The sequence below is a fragment of the Cyprinodon tularosa genome, unplaced genomic scaffold, assembly GCF_016077235.1.
Source record: "Cyprinodon tularosa strain WSP-4 unplaced genomic scaffold, ASM1607723v1 ctg86, whole genome shotgun sequence".
NCBI lineage: Eukaryota > Metazoa > Chordata > Actinopteri > Cyprinodontiformes > Cyprinodontidae > Cyprinodon > Cyprinodon tularosa.
In genome coordinates this window covers 756,483-773,972 of record NW_024039629.1, presented here as the reverse complement: position 1 = coordinate 773,972, position 17,490 = coordinate 756,483, and the positions used below count along the sequence as shown (strand labels likewise).

Here is a 17,490-nt window from a genome sequence, read left to right as displayed (position 1 = left end):
CACAGATACACTCGAATAAATAGGATTTTTACTTTTATGGAGACAAAATGTGCTACAGTCAGTGTGCAATGGATAAATTATCTGCTCAGTGGGTGGGAATTCATGATTTTGCTTTCAACACAATTCTAGATAATTTCTGACACTTTATTTGTTAAACTTAGGACCTGGAACCTACATAAGATTTCCTCCCCTTCCTATTCTCACATTTATTGTCCAAGCCTTATGAAATCACAGAGACTAGGTATGATTATGTGGGGAAACTTGCATCATTGTAAACACATTATTTATCAAACTAAGCAGGGGAGGGAATCTTTGGCAACTTGGAATATGGAAGCTGCCGAAGATTCCCTCCACTGCCTATTTTCACATTATTTCATTTTCATTTCATTTAATCTGGTAAGCCTAACTCGAGACTTACTCCATCATCTCTCATCTCCTGTTTTGCTGAAGTTAAAGCCTGGTTCATCTCTAATACCCTTAAGCTAAATTGCAATAAAACAGTTGTTGGGAACCAAGTTTTAACCAAAACTGAGAGTTTCTCTCAATTGATAGTCCCACTGCCTCCCCCTCTACTCAGGTCAAGAGCCTAGGTATCATTTTTGAGAGTCTCTCTCATTCACCTCCCACATCAATAACACCCGTTGAGCCAAGAACCTCCTAGTGATTATCAAGCCACAAAGTAGCATGTAAAATTAACATGTTTACCTGTAAACTATATGGAATACAACTATTATATGATGTAAACAAAAGTTGCTAAAAGTAAACACATCAGAAAAGCACAAACTTAAGACTGCCTAGAACATAAAATAAACTAAGAAGGTCAAAATCTACAGAAGCCTATGCAGTATTAAAAGATAATACATTTTCTTAAATTAGAGATTCTATGAATCCTTAAATGGTGCACATGATGTATCTCCAGAAAAATGTTCAGTGAAACTAAGGCATCGGGATTCAGATTGGTATCACAATAATAATCCAGGATGTTTATTGAAGTGAGATGTTCCCCGCCCTAGGGTAAGGATTAGCTATTTGCTCAACAATAACATACAGAAATACAGTAATGTTTGAAATGTTTTTGTACAAAATGTTACTTGCATTTTAACTAAACTCTAAAATCCTAAAAGTGAAAGTAATATGTATTTGACTCAGTTTTTAAGCAAGTTATCTTTTTTGAGGAAACGAACTAATAATGTTGAAACAACAAAATAATGAGATCGGGTTCTAGAAGTGAAGAACTGATTTTTTTAAGAGACGTAAGACGTTAGTTATGCTTTAGATTATGTTAGATGATTCTACGTGAAGCGTAAAATAAAAACTGTTAACTGCACTGAAGATTAATATAGAAACAGATCAGAATTCAAAATGCAGATGACAAAAAGCTTAAAACACCAACTCTTCTAGCTCAAAGCCAGTCCAGTAAAGTATATTAATACTTACTCAAATATCTTTGTGTTTCAAAAGACGTTTCTTTTCTGTCCTTCTCACTCTCTGCTGCTAGGTGGGACGGGAAATGGTCTGATTAAACAACATCCGTGCACTGCCTTAATAAACGCTCATTCAAAGCCCACAGGAAGAGGACCATTTTATTTATTTTTTTGTTTCTTTTCTCGTTGCATAGCTTGACAGAGAACTACAGGGATAATTAAAGTCAGAGTAGACACAAAACTTGATAACATTCTGCAGCTCATGGTAAGGAAAAGATCTTCACCTATTGCGGATAGGTGTTGCTGTCGACAGTAGGAGCATAATGTGGCAGAGTAGGACAAGCAATGCTGAAATGTGTGTGCACAACTTAATTTAAATTCCTAGCTATCAGTATGGAGCCAGATAACATAAACATTATAATAGGAATAGTTAAAATGTATCTACGAGGGTTTGCAACAGCAGGGATTTCTTTCATTTAAAAATCCGACTGTAGACCAATAAGATGAAAAAGTTCATGATTTCTGTCTCCAATAAGTAATGCAGATTGTCAGACATGTACATTTCTAACAGTAGACTACTGAATAAAACAACAGGGTTTACAAATGGGAAAGCACCTCAAGTAGTTAATTCAGGAATATGACATCAATGTCAGATTATGTGATCTAGGTGCATAATCTGCTTCTGTCTCCTTGAACCCCAGTCGGCCTCAGCAGATGTTTCCTTAGATAGGAAACTTTTAATTAATTTGACTGTATATCTGGTTGAACTGTAAAGTGCCTCAAGATGACATGTATTGTGAATTTGGCGCTATATAAATAAACTGAATTGAAAAATTGAATTAATCTATCCAATAAATTATAAATCTAGATGTCTTTATAAATGTTCATATAAAGAGGAAAAAGGATTTTTTGCTTATGTTCTCATTTTTATGATACTGCTATAATATTTACCTTTTCTTACTAGTCTTATGCATGAAAACCCTGGTCAAAAAATGACTAGAAGACTACTAAGATAGTAATAATAGACAGTATTTGCAGTGTTTATTTTTCAGGTTAAATAGCACCAAATTGCACCTAGATGATGCTTCCACCCTGTGACAAAATGGTTGAGTCTAGGTACACTATGGAGTCTAAGATGAAAGCCAGAAAGCTGAGAGTGGTTTGATTATATTATTTATTGTCTTTTCTTTTATAATTTAGTTGCTATTGGAGAGGAACCTGTTTAAGAGTTGCATTGTAGATGCAAATTATTGTTTTACTCATGTTATTCTTTCCTGGTGTCATAATTGGAATGCATGCTCTTGAAGCAAAAAAAGGACCCAGGAACTCTGTGATGTGAAGGACCTTGTATAGGATCAGAAATGGTGATAAAGCTTGATTGTGTTTATGTCACCTACTCAGCTGTGTTAATAAATGTTTAAATGACAAAATTCCTAAAATAAATGTGGAACGTTTCGAAGCTGTAACAACAATTGCACAGTAGGATTTGACTGCCATTTTTGTCGAGTAAAGTTTCCTCCTGTTTTTGTTATCTTAGGAAGGAAAGATGATTGTATTTTCGTTCATGTTTCTTTGAACAGGTAAGATGATTTTTAGGTTCAAAAACGTAGGTTCGTAAAAGAAGGACTGAGTACACACAGAAAGGGATTTTTCAACAGCTTCCTGCAGGAGGGGAGAAAGAGCTGCAACCCAACACACTACTCTCTCTCGGCCCCCCCTCCATCTGCAGTGCCTTTTATTAACAGAACATAACACATGGTTACAAAACAGAGTATTGTTCTGACAGGACAATTGATCAGGTCATAAGACAGGATGCTCCACTGACTGAATCACAAGGCAGAGTAAAGCATCTCCTTGCTCAATATTTCATATGTACACACATTAATTTTATAATCATCATTGAATAAACCTAAGAATGATTTAACAAAAGATAGACTATTTTGTTTTGTTGTTTTAGCCTGAGGTCCAATCTGAAGTCCTACAATCGCATTACATGATTTATTTCATTACTATCAGAAAGGTTAATTCTCTGAGATTTTAATTTTACAAGTTATTGGTGGATATTTGGGAATGTTACTAATTGCAGATCAGGGAGAAGATAAACCAAGAGACAATGGGTCATTACTGCAATCAAAAGTTTTCTTATTTTAATTTGAATCTTGAATACAGAAACTGGACTCATGAAAAAACAAGTGAAGATGCGTTACATCTCTAGATTTGGTTTCAAGAGCAGCAGACGGAGCACCGAGGACCAGATGAAAGCATCACAGGGGGGAGTCCTCTCTAGAATTAAGATAATAGAATTACATAAGTCCAACACTATGTAGTACAATGGGAGGATTGGAATGATATGAATATTATATATTAACAAGCTATACCAATATTATAGCCGATGTTTGCTGATAAGGACACTGATTGTTATTTTTCTGTCTTACTAAGGTGATGGCTTGTAAAGAGCTTTGACCCCATGCATAAGACTGCAAACGGTCGAAAGCTGCCTGCAAAAATGCTGAAGGCATGAACCCGTGCCGCTGTGTTCATACCTTTTAAAAGCCAGGGACAAGCGCTGGAAGTGAAAGAACTATATATATATTTTTTTTCAACAGAAAAGACCTCACAAGCATTGCTTATTCTTGTTTTCTGCAAATACTGAAGATTGTAACATACCATTAATTTGCATAATTACCTGTACTGCTTTGCTGTAATTTAACATCGTAAACCATCCATAAGTGGCTGTTTAGAGGACTATTGACTGATTGACTTCTTATGACTAGGTTTAAATAACTGGATGTTTGAGTACCTATCCTTCACAGGTAATTTTTCTAATTCAGTAATATTCACTTTCATTTTTAATGATTAATTGATGGTTTCTTTTAAAGGTTTATATCTCCCAATGTACACCCGTATTAAGCTGTGTCGTTAACATTAACACTTCATTTTTTACATTTAAATTTCACATGTACGTGTATGTAGTTAGTCCATCTCAGATATCTTTTATACCACTTTGTAATGCCAAACTAATATTTTATCTTCAATGAACTGCAGGGGGGATGCAGAATTAATTAAATATGTAAGTAATTATACAGGCCTATTTCTTTTATCCACATTAGTGATACATGCTGGTGGTCACATACGAATATTGGCGAAAACAAGGTCTTAACTGGTAACCTTATGAGGATTTTGACACAAGACATCTTCGCAAAAACAGGAACCATCTCTTTCCTTTTTAAGTATCAGAGCCAAAATGGGCACACATACATTCACATACAGACCAGCAAGAATTCGAAATACCACTTGGTGCTAGGGTATAAATACAGCTTCATATGTGCCTGCCATTTTGGGGGAAAAAGCTTTAAGACTTTTGAGATGATGTGCTTTAAGGTATTATCCATGTGCAGGCGGATGAGATTAGTGATAATTAGAGACCAGACAGGTTTAGGCAGGTGAGCGACATGAACAAATAAGGTCAGCTATCAGGTCAGATCATGACACGCACACACACACACACACACACACAAACACACACACACATATATATATATATATATATATATATATATATATATATATATATATATATATATATATATATATATATATATATATATATATATAAAGTTTCCTTTTATTATACATAATGATTCTTGTTTGCTGAGGCAACATTATGAGTTTTATATCAGTCAGGCAATATTTGGGTAAAATAGGCAGGGGAGAGAATCTTCCGCAGGTTCCATATTTTAAGTTGCTGAGATCTCCCTCCCCTGCTTAGTTTCAGAAATAATGTGGTTATAATGATGCAAGTTTCCCCACATAATCATAACTACTCTCTGTGAATATAGCATGAATTTCATAATGCTAGGACAATAAATGTGAAAATAGGGAGGGGAAGGATTCTTCGGCAGGTTCCAGGTCCTAAGTTTAACGAATAAAAAGTCAGAAGCAGAGAGTTTATTCTGACTTTAGCACATTGTGTCTCCATACAAGTAAAAATGCTATTCATTATGTCCACCAAAACTAAATTCTAGGGCATCCATACATAAGAAATATGAAAACATTAAGAATATGTTTTAAACTTACCTTTTTTTTAAATATTTTAATCCGTATTCTCCTCAGTGGGCGTGAGTTTAGGGTGGGGGATTCTCGGCAGGCAGGAAATTCTTGGTACAACACTTGTTCACCTTGTGGCAGCTGCAGTGGCATACAGCTGCCACAAGGTGTAACTAAGCGGACAGGTCACCTGCTGCACTAACTGCTGTTTATTGAGAAACAGTTTGATTTCAGGGTTTTTTCATGCTGGTTCTTTATTTACTTCTGATTAATTATGTGCTAAATTCACATATTTTATTAAATATTTTTAAACAATTTAATAAAAAAGTTATAAGGTCTGTGTAATGTGGTTTGACTCGTGATAAGAAAAACTAATGCGGTGATATGAAAAAAAATCACATAAAAATACGCTGGCACACTTATGAAGTCAGTGACAATTGTGTGCCACAAAGTTTTTAACGATAATGCCAGAGGATGCCAGGATGCTACCAAGATGTCAGAACTGCCTTGTCAAGGCCTTAAATATCCCATTGCAGCCACTGCTGTTTTTTTTGGAATCAAGGATGATTTTTAGTAATTTGGATGTCAGGATAGTTTGAGCTACTGAGTGTTAGTAAAAAATACTTTCAATTGATATCATTATTAATTTTTAATTAATAAAAAATGTTAGGCCCAAAATATTAAGTAACTGTATATTTCAGATGTCAACTATATGTGCAGAAATCATAGTATGTATATGAAATTAGAAATCCCTGGCCATGAAGATGCCACAAGATGCAAAGGTAGACCAAGTGTTTGCAGTTACATTGGCTGTGATAACTTTATTAATAAAAAAAAACCTTCCACAAGGAGTAGTAATTGTTCCTGAAATCTTGCAAAAACCTTGAGATTTTGCACATCAATAATGACAGAGCAGAACGTGTCTTAGTCTTTTTTCTTTTCAAAAACAAAAATTAAAAGCTCGGCTGGAGAGTTCTCATCGTAATCTCCCTCCCAAATCTGCATGGCCTGAAGGGTCTCTATTTGTTCTCTGTTGTCCATATAAAGTACTCTGGGAAATGCATCTCAACCTTCAAAAGTAATTTTTTTGGCACCAATCTGCTGCAGTGTGGCTGTCATTTAAAATAGCCTTTAATTCCTTCAAAAAAAAAAATAATTGGTGAGGGTATTCAGTATGTTGATAATAATAATAGAACTATATTGACCTCACATTGGAGAAATTTACCTCTGCATTTAACCCACCCCCTTGGGGAGCAGTGGGCTGACTCATTTTATTTCAGTGTTAAATTTTGTTTAAAGTAACAGATTATGATTAAAAAAATCTCCGGACCTCTACTGGTTGATGATTTACTTTATTCTGACCATGCTGATTTTTAATTTGTTACATCTGCTCTATGCCATTTGAAAACACCAAAACTAGGCACAGTGGAACAGAGGAGGGATCGGAAGTAGCTTCATTTGATTTGGAAATCAAATCACCACCCTGGCCCTCAAAATGCAAATGCAGAGGCTCCGTCCCACCTTAATGTACTTTCTGAGGGTGAAAGCGAATTTTGTGGTGTCCAGGCAGATATGGACACTCCCTGCTCTAGATATGGGTGATCTCTCTATTTTGTAGTTTCAGGATTCCACCACAGGCCATTTTCTGAAGTATTGGAGGGTGGGCATTATGCCAGATGATAAGGAGACACAGTTAGTTAGAGAGTTAATTTGTCAGTTGGGGCGACTCAGTCAGGAAGAGTCAATACTTTATATTTGTATTCACCAAGAAGATTGGAGATGGCGAGGTTTAGCAGGTGGTGTTACTCAAGTGTCTACAGGAGCAGGTTCTTTGCTGCGTCCATGATGGGTTAGAAAAAACTTTCCTATGTGTTCCCTCTATATGCCTCTGGCCAAATATGTACAGTGATATTGAGCAGTGGTGTAGAAGCTGTAAGTGGTGTCAAAGGTCAGCCTAAGGTGACAAAGTGTATGGGCTCAGTCAAAGCATTCCGGCCACATGAAACGTTGCCCAAAGATTTTATTGTACTTTTTTATTGTAATTGTTTATTATATTGTATACTGGTGTTTTTTCAAAACTTACTCAAACTATTACAACTAAAGATCAGAGAGCAAGCATTGGTTTCAGCCATTTTGCCCTCAGGGTTGTATTTACTCAGATGAGGGAAATAGTGTCGAAAGTATTCTTGTCCAGCAGCTCATTAAAATTTATAATATCGACAAGACCCACACAACTCCTTACCGCCCTCAAAGCAATGCGAGTGGTTCAACTGCAGGTTCAACAGCGCTTCAACAGTAGGGGGAAACGGAACAAAAAAATCAACCATCAGCACCAGAATTATGACAGAAGAACCCTGGACTCCTGTATGGTGAAACCGGTGGCTGAAAACCAGTGGTGCTAAAAGGAGCAGATTTGATGGCATGCTCGACCCAGTGAAGTTGACTGGCTCACTTGGAGGGATCAGCCTCACAGAGGATGTGGATCTTAGTCTGGATCTCCTGGTTGGCCCTCTCTTTCTGACCATCTATTTGGGGGTGTAAACCTGACAGGAGGCTGACCCCTAACAAAGCACAAAACTCCCTCCAGAATCGGGAGACAAACTGGGGACCCTTTTCAGAGACAATGTCAGTGGGGAGGCAGAGCCAAGGGCGAGTGCAGTGGATTCACATAGAATTCCTATACATACTGCTCGGGGAAGGGCGATGAAACGTCCAGCGGTGAACTACATGTGGTTAGAGCAGTGACCGCTCTGCTTCCACTTTCATGCTAACAGACACTGCATGAAAAGTGAGATTTTCGTCCCCGTAAACCCCCGTAAACTCCCGCAGATCTGCCTGATTTTCGTCAGTTTCCGACAATTTGCAACCCGTGCTTGTCCGCGTTTGTCGTGCCACAAATTGTCGGAAACGGACTCTGACGTATGTGGAGAGCGATCAGCTGTACTAATGGCCCTAATTAGCATATGAATGCAGCAAACCCGCGCGGCTGGCCAGGTCTGGCTTGAATAACCTTCTCAGTATTGGCTGAAACCACTATTCTCAAACAAGTGAAATCGCTCGTGATTGGCAGCAAAACCACACGTGGCCACGCCAGGCTTTAATTTTCTTACTGAGTATTGGACGGAACCACTTCTTTTTAAACAAGTAAAGTCGCTCGTGATTGGTTGGCATATATATATATTTACATATATATATTTATTCATATATATATTTATTCATTCATATATATATATATTCATATATTTATTCATTCATATATTTATTCATTCATATGCTGTGTATTTATGTTATCCTACACTACTACACAATTATTATGCTACCATCAAGGACATGAATGAATTTATACAGGAAATGAACATTTGCCAGGAAGCTGTTTATGCAAAGAAAGAGCTTTATTAAAACACACACAACTATATACAACGCGTATCCAAACACATGCGTATCTAAAAATTAAAACTCAGTGAACGGTCCGTTTGCTTCATCGGGGTTGGAGGTAACAGGCAGCATTCCCTCCGAGGCAGGTCCGATGTGCAGACGCATACTGTGCATGGCCCTGTACTTCGGCATCGCTTCTAACCGGGACTGCAGCTTAACACAGAGTTCAGTGAGATCCGGCCTACGAAATGGCGGCGACCGTACAATCCATCCAGAGACACCGCCGACGACGGCGGACTTCCAGAGTTCCACTTCCTCATCTGCCAACACACTCTGCCTCGCCTTCAGCAGCTGAAAAAAAAAAAACAATGAATCAGCGCACTGCATACGGACACAACACATCTATCAATGCACCTGAAAAATAGTCACCAAATAAAGTCTTACCATCTTTCTTCTGTCCCGACTCCGAGCAGATAGCCTGGCAGCCTCCGCACGCAGCGTGCTGGCTAGCAGCGTGTATCTGAAGCTCCTGCATACCGTCTCATAATACGTCTTACAGGCAGCTGGAAAACAAATGAGAGGTATGAATAAAAAAAAATAAAATCAAACGCAAGTCACAGTAACAAGGAAGGAGAAAACATTAAAACAAGTCACTTACACACAATGTCGTCTTTATCAACATCGTGCAAATCCGAGCAAATAGGAGGTCAACGCCTCATTGTGAGGCGACTGTACAGCTATGGTCGGTATCCATGTCCTTTTACCGCAGAATGAAAGCATATTCTTTAAACCTTACCCCTGCTCCGGTTAATAGCGCCTGCAATTAGTCTCCGAGTTGTTAAGACGGCATACTGATTCCTGTGAATCACAAAAAATACACTTTAATAAAGCTTTAGGCTAGGCTGCTTTTAGCTTACCTAGCTAGGCTAGGTTGCCTTTAGCTTGCCTAGCTAAGCTAGGCTGCTTTTAGCATAGCTACCAGTAATCGAACTTATATTTACCGCTAGCGTGGCGTTGTGCACCCGTCTTCTCTTCCTCGAGTTCGTATATCCCGCAAAGTTGCTCGACTGCCGAGCCGCCATCTTGTCCTCTATGGACTACAACCTGGAGTGCATCGAATTCTCCAGCGCTCATTCATGTCGGCAGTCGTTGGGCAAGCTGACGAGACAGTCCGCTGATAGCAATCAGCAGTTTCTTCTCGTCAGTCTGCGGGCTGGCCGAAAGTTGTGGACTAAGAGCAGTTGGAGGCGAGTTGAACGCGAGACGTCGTGCAGCCATTGTTCACGTAACAACAAAATACAAACACGGTAACTGGAGATTAAGTTCTTCTAAGTGTAGTAACACAAACATGTCTGCTAATATGCTGGTCTCGCGAGAAGTCGTAGTGCACAAAAGCTCACACGTGATTGGACGATGGGGCCGAAGGCTCATCAGGCTCCTCCAATCACATACGACGTCATTGTTATACGGAAGGACTCGCGAGAAGAGCTCGCGTCGCTCCATTCTGGAAGGTGGCGGTAATGCACCTATAAATTGTTTGCAATTGCAATTGTTTGTCTCCATAAGATTGAATTTGAGCAGGTGGACATTAGAGATAATAAATGCAACAACAAGTTTTTGAATCAATATTCTATAAATAATATGTACCCAGGAAGAACAAAAAGCACAGCTCTCTTACAAAATTTTAAGAAATCTATGATAGTCAAAATTAGGACAAATTATTTGAAATTCCCAATTCCTCCTAAATATAAAGAATTACAATTTAAAATAATAAATAACATATATCCTTCAAATGAGTTTTTAAGAGAGAGATTTAAGTTTAATGTTGAGAATTGTGGCTTTTGTACAACTCAATTGGAAACAACTAAACATCTTTTTTATGAATGTAAAGAAGTATTAAACTTATGGGATCAACTTCGAACCTTTCTGTCTTCTAAAACAATAAATTTAGATTTTATTTCCTGGCAAAACATTCAATTCGGTTTATCCATTAAAGAAAAAAAATTTGGAATTTTTAATCAATATTCTAATAATTGTAACAAAGTATTATATCCATAAATGTCGCTATGCAAAATGCTCCCTCTCAATCTCTGCTCTCAAAAATGAACTTTCCCTTTTCAAAAGATGTCTGAGAAAGATGCAGAATTTAAATGCAATTAAATTGTTTGAGTTAATTGAAGAATTTCAGTTGGTAGTCCCCACTGAATAATTTACTTTAACTACTATTATTATTTTATTTATTTTTATTTATTTTATTTTATTTTATACTTTGTTCCAGCCTGTGCATTTAATTTTATTTTTCAAAAGCAGGAGTTGTGATATTTCTTCTTGTATTGAAATATTTGTTATTTACTTGTTATTTGAGATTGTTATTGTTTTCTTATATATTCAATAACAAAAAAAAAAAAAAAAGTGGAAATCTAAAAAAAAAAAATTAACCATTACAGCCAACTGATTCTGATTAAAACTAATTTTTGAAGTAAATTATTTTGTGTATTTTTTTTACATAACATTTGCATACACAGTAATCTAGCGTACTTTAATTAAATAAATCAATTCAAGCTAAAATGTAAGAGTCTATAATTAGGCTATACTGAGCCTGATCTATTTCTACCATCTATTTGGGGGATATTTATTGCCACACTTTGGGCCACTTAAAACCAATTTAGCATGCTGACCTATGTCCTTATGACCACAGTGTACCAATCTTCTGATGGCTTCTTCCAACAGGATATTGCGCCATGTTATAAAGTGAATCATCTCAGAATCATTTCTTGAAACTTTTCCACTTAAGTAATTGTGAATTGAGCATATTGACAGACAACATTTTATTTTTTATCTTAAATGCAAATTTAAAAAAAAAATAATTACTGCTCTAAATGTATTGCTCTGTCAGCTAAAGATCTGTTTTGGTCTCTATACTTTAATTAAATAAATCAATTCAAGCTAAAATGTAAGAGGCTATACCTGATCTCTTTGTATCAGAGATTTTCTTACCCAGGGTTGCAGGGGGGGTTTTACCCCCCCTGCAACCCTGGTTTGCATTTGTATAGCTCACAGCATGTTCATTAACATGTTAAAGCCTCCCCTAGAATTCCATGGGGGGGAGGCATGGGGGGAACACTGCCTAAGAAATTCCACGTCAATTTCTGACAATTTACGGGAGTTTTCGGCGAAGGTTGCAAATTGCCGTAAACTGCCGCTAACCTGAAGTTCCACGACAATCTACAGTGCCGTATATTGACGAAAATCCCACTTTTCATGCAGTGAGAAAGAGCTGAGTTGTTGCTAAGCAACAGCACCGCATGGAGAGAGTTTGAGCCGTGATCGCTCAAGTTTAAACGAGCTGGACTTTTCTATGAAATCGCAACATGGCAGCCAATCAGGGATTGGTTGTAGGCAATGCTTTTTTTGCTTTAAATGGAATACAGATAAAATGTTTTAAAAAAGTTAGAAATAAGGAATGCTCTCAAGAGGTCTTTAGGTGGCTTTAAAAATAGCCATTTGAATTTAGTCTAGAAGGACTATTAATTGTCCTCACTTCCCTTTAACACAAAGCCCGGTCTGTCACAGCCCACTATCTGTGCTTTCTGTAGGAGTAGATTTACAAGGAAGTCTCTCTGACCTTTTTGCTGTGAAGCGGTATTTAAGTGTGCTGTTTTCTTCCTTCATTTATACGGAATAAGAAAACCAGACACAATATTATACAGAATATATCATACAGTTTAAATACTTTATAATATGGTCTACCTTAAGCTATCAATACTGTGTAGAGGAAAAGGATCCATTTGTTTAACAAGGAACATCATTTATACAACTGAGCCCGTTTCATCTTTAATTACTTTACTACTCAGTAAGCCGTTTAAAATAAAGTTAGAATGAGATACAGTATGATTGAGACAGTTTATGCGATACAGTTCCATAAAAATGTGAGATAATTTTATTAGTTGTCCGCTGTATATTAAACACCTAATAAACGCAGTAAGATATTTATAGAATTTTATTAGGACACATCTCTTCAATCTTCCTGTTTTCCTGTCTAAGTGTTCCTGTCAGGGCTTATAATCATAGTAAAGCTAAAGCCTGTTTGGAAAACCTCAAAGCCCAAGGACTTCTTTCTTCACGCTGCAACCCAACAATGTATTACCGGCTTCAACACACTCTGGTACACATGGAGCTGAAGAAAAAAAAATAGAAAATAGAATTACTGAGACATAGCCACACACCGTAACTTACTGTGTGGCAAAAAAGTATTTAGACAGCCACTGATTGTGCAAGATCTCTGATTTAGAAAGATGAGCAAGGTCTGTACTTTTAATCATAGGTACACTTTAACTACAATTTAATACACGAAATCAAATTGTAGGATTTTAAAGTCCTTAGTCCTTAGCAAGTTTCAACCCAATACTTTGTAGCAGAACCCTTGTTGGCAATGACAAAGGTTCACCTGGTTTGCAGACATGTAACAGATATTTGTGCCTATTCATCCATGCAAATCTCCTCTAGAGCACTGATGTTTTGGGGTTGTTACTGGGAAACATGGACTTTCACCTCCCCCAAGTTTTAATGGTGTTGTGGTCAGAAGATTGGCAAGTCCACTAAAGAACCTTGAAATGTTTTATACAGAGCTAGCCCTTCATTGCACAGACTAGCAGTCTGTGATCATTGTCATGTTACAGGTCTATGAAGGCCACACATCGTGCTCGTCTGTGGTTGATCCCATACTTACTTTTGTTTATAATTAAAATTAAAAATCTTTAAAAATCCTAATATGGATGTGATTTCCTGAATGTTTCATTACATTTTATTCCCCCCACAGTTTAAGTGTATCTATGATAAAAAATTGCAGTCCTCTCTCATCTTTCTAAGTAGGAGAACTTGCAAAATTTGTTGCTGACTTAATCCTTCTCTTCCCAGACAGTTTTTTTTAACCCAAACCCTAACCCACCATTTCCTGCTGATTATCTGTATTACCATTCTGAGCCTTGATCCATGAAGCAGTCTTCATTGTGAGAAGCTCCCACTCCTCTTTGGCATCCATCTTGAACCCATGAAGCCATATGAGAGCCAGAATGGAGGCCCACACCTCATTGTTGACCTAATTCACAGGGACAGTCAAAACAGGATAAAGAAAAGATGTCATAATACTGCTTTCTTTAATGAGACACCATGTTGAGCTATTTAACTGACTTGGTGAGGTTTGGTGGAAACTAAGTAACTATTGCTTAGCATGTTTGATGTGTTCCATCTTTATTCTGAGCCCAAGCTTAAACATGAAACATGGTGATTAGTTTGTCTTCTACAGCAACAGGGTCCTGGATCCAACTATCCATTTTCTCTGCCTCTTCCCAACACCACTGGAGATTGACCCAAACCCATGTCCCCTAAACTACAAATGTTCATTTCTTGCACTCAAACTCTTTAATGTAACTCTTAAATGTATTAATGTGGGGAAATTATTATGTACAATTTATTTTTTCTTATTTTGAGAGTGACCCACCGATTTTGGCTTTGACTTCTCCACCTCCTCTTTGGTCTTTCCAAACACAGCGGCCAGATCTGCATCAAGCTGCCAGAAGCCGGATGCCTTCTGTAGGGAGACCAGCTGCAGCAGAGGGTCTTTCGGGGGCTGAATGTCCAGCTTCTCAGACTCAAGTTTAAGGGCCGTCCCTTTGAACATTTGAGTTAACATTACCAAGGAACCTCTTTTAAGGTTTAATGTGCAAGTAAATTTTTCTGCATCTATAAATGTATTTGGCAAAAGAACACATCATAGTTTCTTATTCTATAGGAGTTTCATGATAACTAAAACCAACTAGGCAGTGGCAGGCAGGACAATCTGACTAAGAAATCACAGGTTAACATTGAAGTTTTATGTAATCGGTCTATATTTGACAGGTTGGAATTATAGTGTGACTTTCCCTGAAACACACTTAAAAAATTAGCAAAATTCATAATGAAAAATTATATATATATGTGTGTGTGTGTGTGTATATATATATATATATATACAAACACCTAGAATGCTGCTCTGTTAATCAAAGGTGAAAACATTCCAAGCCTTATCAATATAGTGACATTTGACAAGACAAGAAAATAGCCATTGTTCTATTCTCTATCAAGACCTGGCACTAACATGTATGTGCACTTAATGGAAGGATCTTTCAGATAATATGATGTAGTGTTCAGTATTTGTGTTTTACAGAGATCAGGTGCTTAGCATTAGAAGTCCCAGAGAATGTCAGTTTTCCTGCAAGCTTCCCTCCCCTCTTCAAGTTTGTGTATTCACTCTACCTTGCTAACTGTCCTTGTTCTAATGCAAATGAGCTGCGATATGACCAGCCCTTCTACATGACACTGGATAAAGGCTGAAACAAACTGGCATTAGAACAAGAGCATTTTTTCCCAGCACTTTTCATTACCTGCCCCTGCAACATCAGACCTTTTTGCAGGAATATATTGATGTCATATCTAAATCTTTTATTTAGGCAAACCTATTGAACAACCAGATATCATACGGGTCCTAGTTCCAGAGCTGAGAGCAGGTCATAACTATGCTTTTCCAACAAGGCAAGGCAGAGCCTATTTATATTGTCCATTCACCAACACACCCATTTATATTGCAAAGCTCACTATGTGAAATAACAACGTAGAGAATAATTGTATTTTGTCTTGTCTCGCCTTTTCACGTCATTCAGCATTTCAGCTCAGAGAATGACAAACAGTATGATTTCAGTACTGGAGTAACATTATTTTAACCAAGCAAAAGCACTAGATATGAAGCTACAATAGTCCCATTTAGCGGTTTCCACAAACCAAAGGTGAGTCCTTCCTGCATTTGTGACAGGTATACTTTGTGCAGTGCACACAACGCTCAGTGCTGTTGTTTACTGTTGCAGAGATTGCACACCTGGGGCCGGATTTATCAAGATCCAATTTTGCGTGCAGTAATTTGCGCTCGCAAACTGGAATTTTGCGCGAGGGGCTGAACCATGGTTTGCGGGTGATTTAACAAGAGCGATTGCGTAACTGGTGGAAGGTGCAAAACTGTTGGAGACGCCCTATTTAAATGATGGTTTTGCGCGTTTTGTGGTTTGCGGCAAAGTAGTTTGTAGTCTGTACAAACTAGTGCATTAAGAAATTTAAATCTTACAGTGACCCCCAACAAAAAAAATAAATAAGTAAATATATATATATATATATATATATATATATATATATATATATATATATATATATATATATATATATATAAATTGGCAACCTTTATTCCCTAAGGTGGTATGTGCTGCAGTAAAAAAAACAAAAAAAAAACAGGTGTTTTGTATTTGCCTGTGACTGTGGATGAGATCCCCGCAGCATTTGGTACGTTGCTCCACAGGCGCAGGGGGAGAACCCCGACCCCGTCGGACAGCACTTCTGAAAAAACGAGATTGGGAGATCCCAGCTCTCGCTGCAACCGTACGCTGGAATGACCCAGATGCAAAAAAGTGCAATGTTGCAAGGAGTTTTGTGATATCTGGTATTGCGTGGGTCCTCCTTGTGGCTGGCTCCAAATCCATTCGGAGTTCCCCCAACAGCTCCAAAATGGCAATGCTGGATAAACGATATGTTTTGATGATCGTTTCCTCGTTCATTGCAAAAATATTCACACGGAGTGAAAAAATGCGTTCTCTGCGTCTCCTTGCTTTATTTCCATGTCTCCTTCTTGCGACAATAACCGCTGCCATGTGTGCGCAATTACGCATACAGACCATTTGCACCTTCTTTTGAAACGTGTTAAATATAGAGTCAGATACCGTTAGCAAAATTGCGTTCAGGTTTGATAAATCACTTTGCGAGTGCTAAATTAATATATTTACATGTTCTCCTCCCACAAGACGCACTTTAGCGTGTAAACGCCCCATATTGCATATTCATTGCAGAAAAAGTACTAAATGGATAAGAGGCGCTATTTAGCACGTTTTAAAGACCAAATCCTTTTAGCACGCTGTTGATAGATCAGTTTGTACATTTTTTAGCGTGCGCAGTGAAATAGCTCACGTTTTAATACACGCAAACCTTTGATAGATCCGGCCCCTGGTCTGCTTATAATAATGAAAAAACCTCAAAAATAGAGTTTAGCACATATTCTGAAAGTAAGAGTTGTAGTATGAACTAGATGAGGTTATCTATGTGTGCTACAAGTTTAGTAGCACTACAATGATCTATAGTGTAATTATTGGCGATTTTAAGCTTATAACAATGAAAAAATCTCCAAAAATACAGTTTGGCCTATCCTCCCAAAGTAACAATTGTAGGTTGATCCAGATGAAGTTATCTATTTATCCTACAAGTTTTGAGGCACTACAATGATCTATAGGGTAATAATTGCTCATTTTGTACTTATTCTTATAATAAAATAGAGGTGCCATTTGTTATTTAGGCTTTGGGAAATTCCTCAATAAAGTATTATTTTCGAATACAATAAATGTGTTATGAAAGACATGAGAAGAGATACATATGAAATTAATTTGATAATAATGCACCTCTCCTTGGCAACCCTTTTAAATATTTCACTCTGATTATTTTGCAACTTGCAGACGGTCCCTTGATGAGGAGCGAGCTCTGCATAGAGTCCAATGTCGTTCTCCCAGCGCGAAAT

General features: G+C 37.5%; 1 protein-coding gene across 5 annotated transcripts in view; it reads right to left on the bottom strand.

Annotated features, from left to right (window-relative positions):
• LOC119775243 (von Willebrand factor A domain-containing protein 5A-like) overlaps positions 1-17,490 on the bottom strand; it is a 67,063-nt gene that overhangs the window by 25,170 nt on the left and 24,403 nt on the right. For 4 of the 5 annotated variants that reach the window (XM_038273149.1, XM_038273151.1, XM_038273152.1 and 1 more), the window contains 3 exons: positions 14,347-14,516; positions 13,821-13,944; positions 12,659-13,023 (listed from right to left, as the gene is read on the bottom strand). In XM_038273149.1, the coding sequence (XP_038129077.1) occupies positions 12,944-13,023; positions 13,821-13,944; positions 14,347-14,516 (374 nt within the window). In that variant the 3' untranslated portion in view covers positions 12,659-12,943. Of the gene's footprint in view, positions 1-12,658; positions 13,024-13,820; positions 13,945-14,346; positions 14,517-17,490 lie in introns of those variants that run through there. The other variant, XM_038273150.1, reaches the window with a different exon arrangement.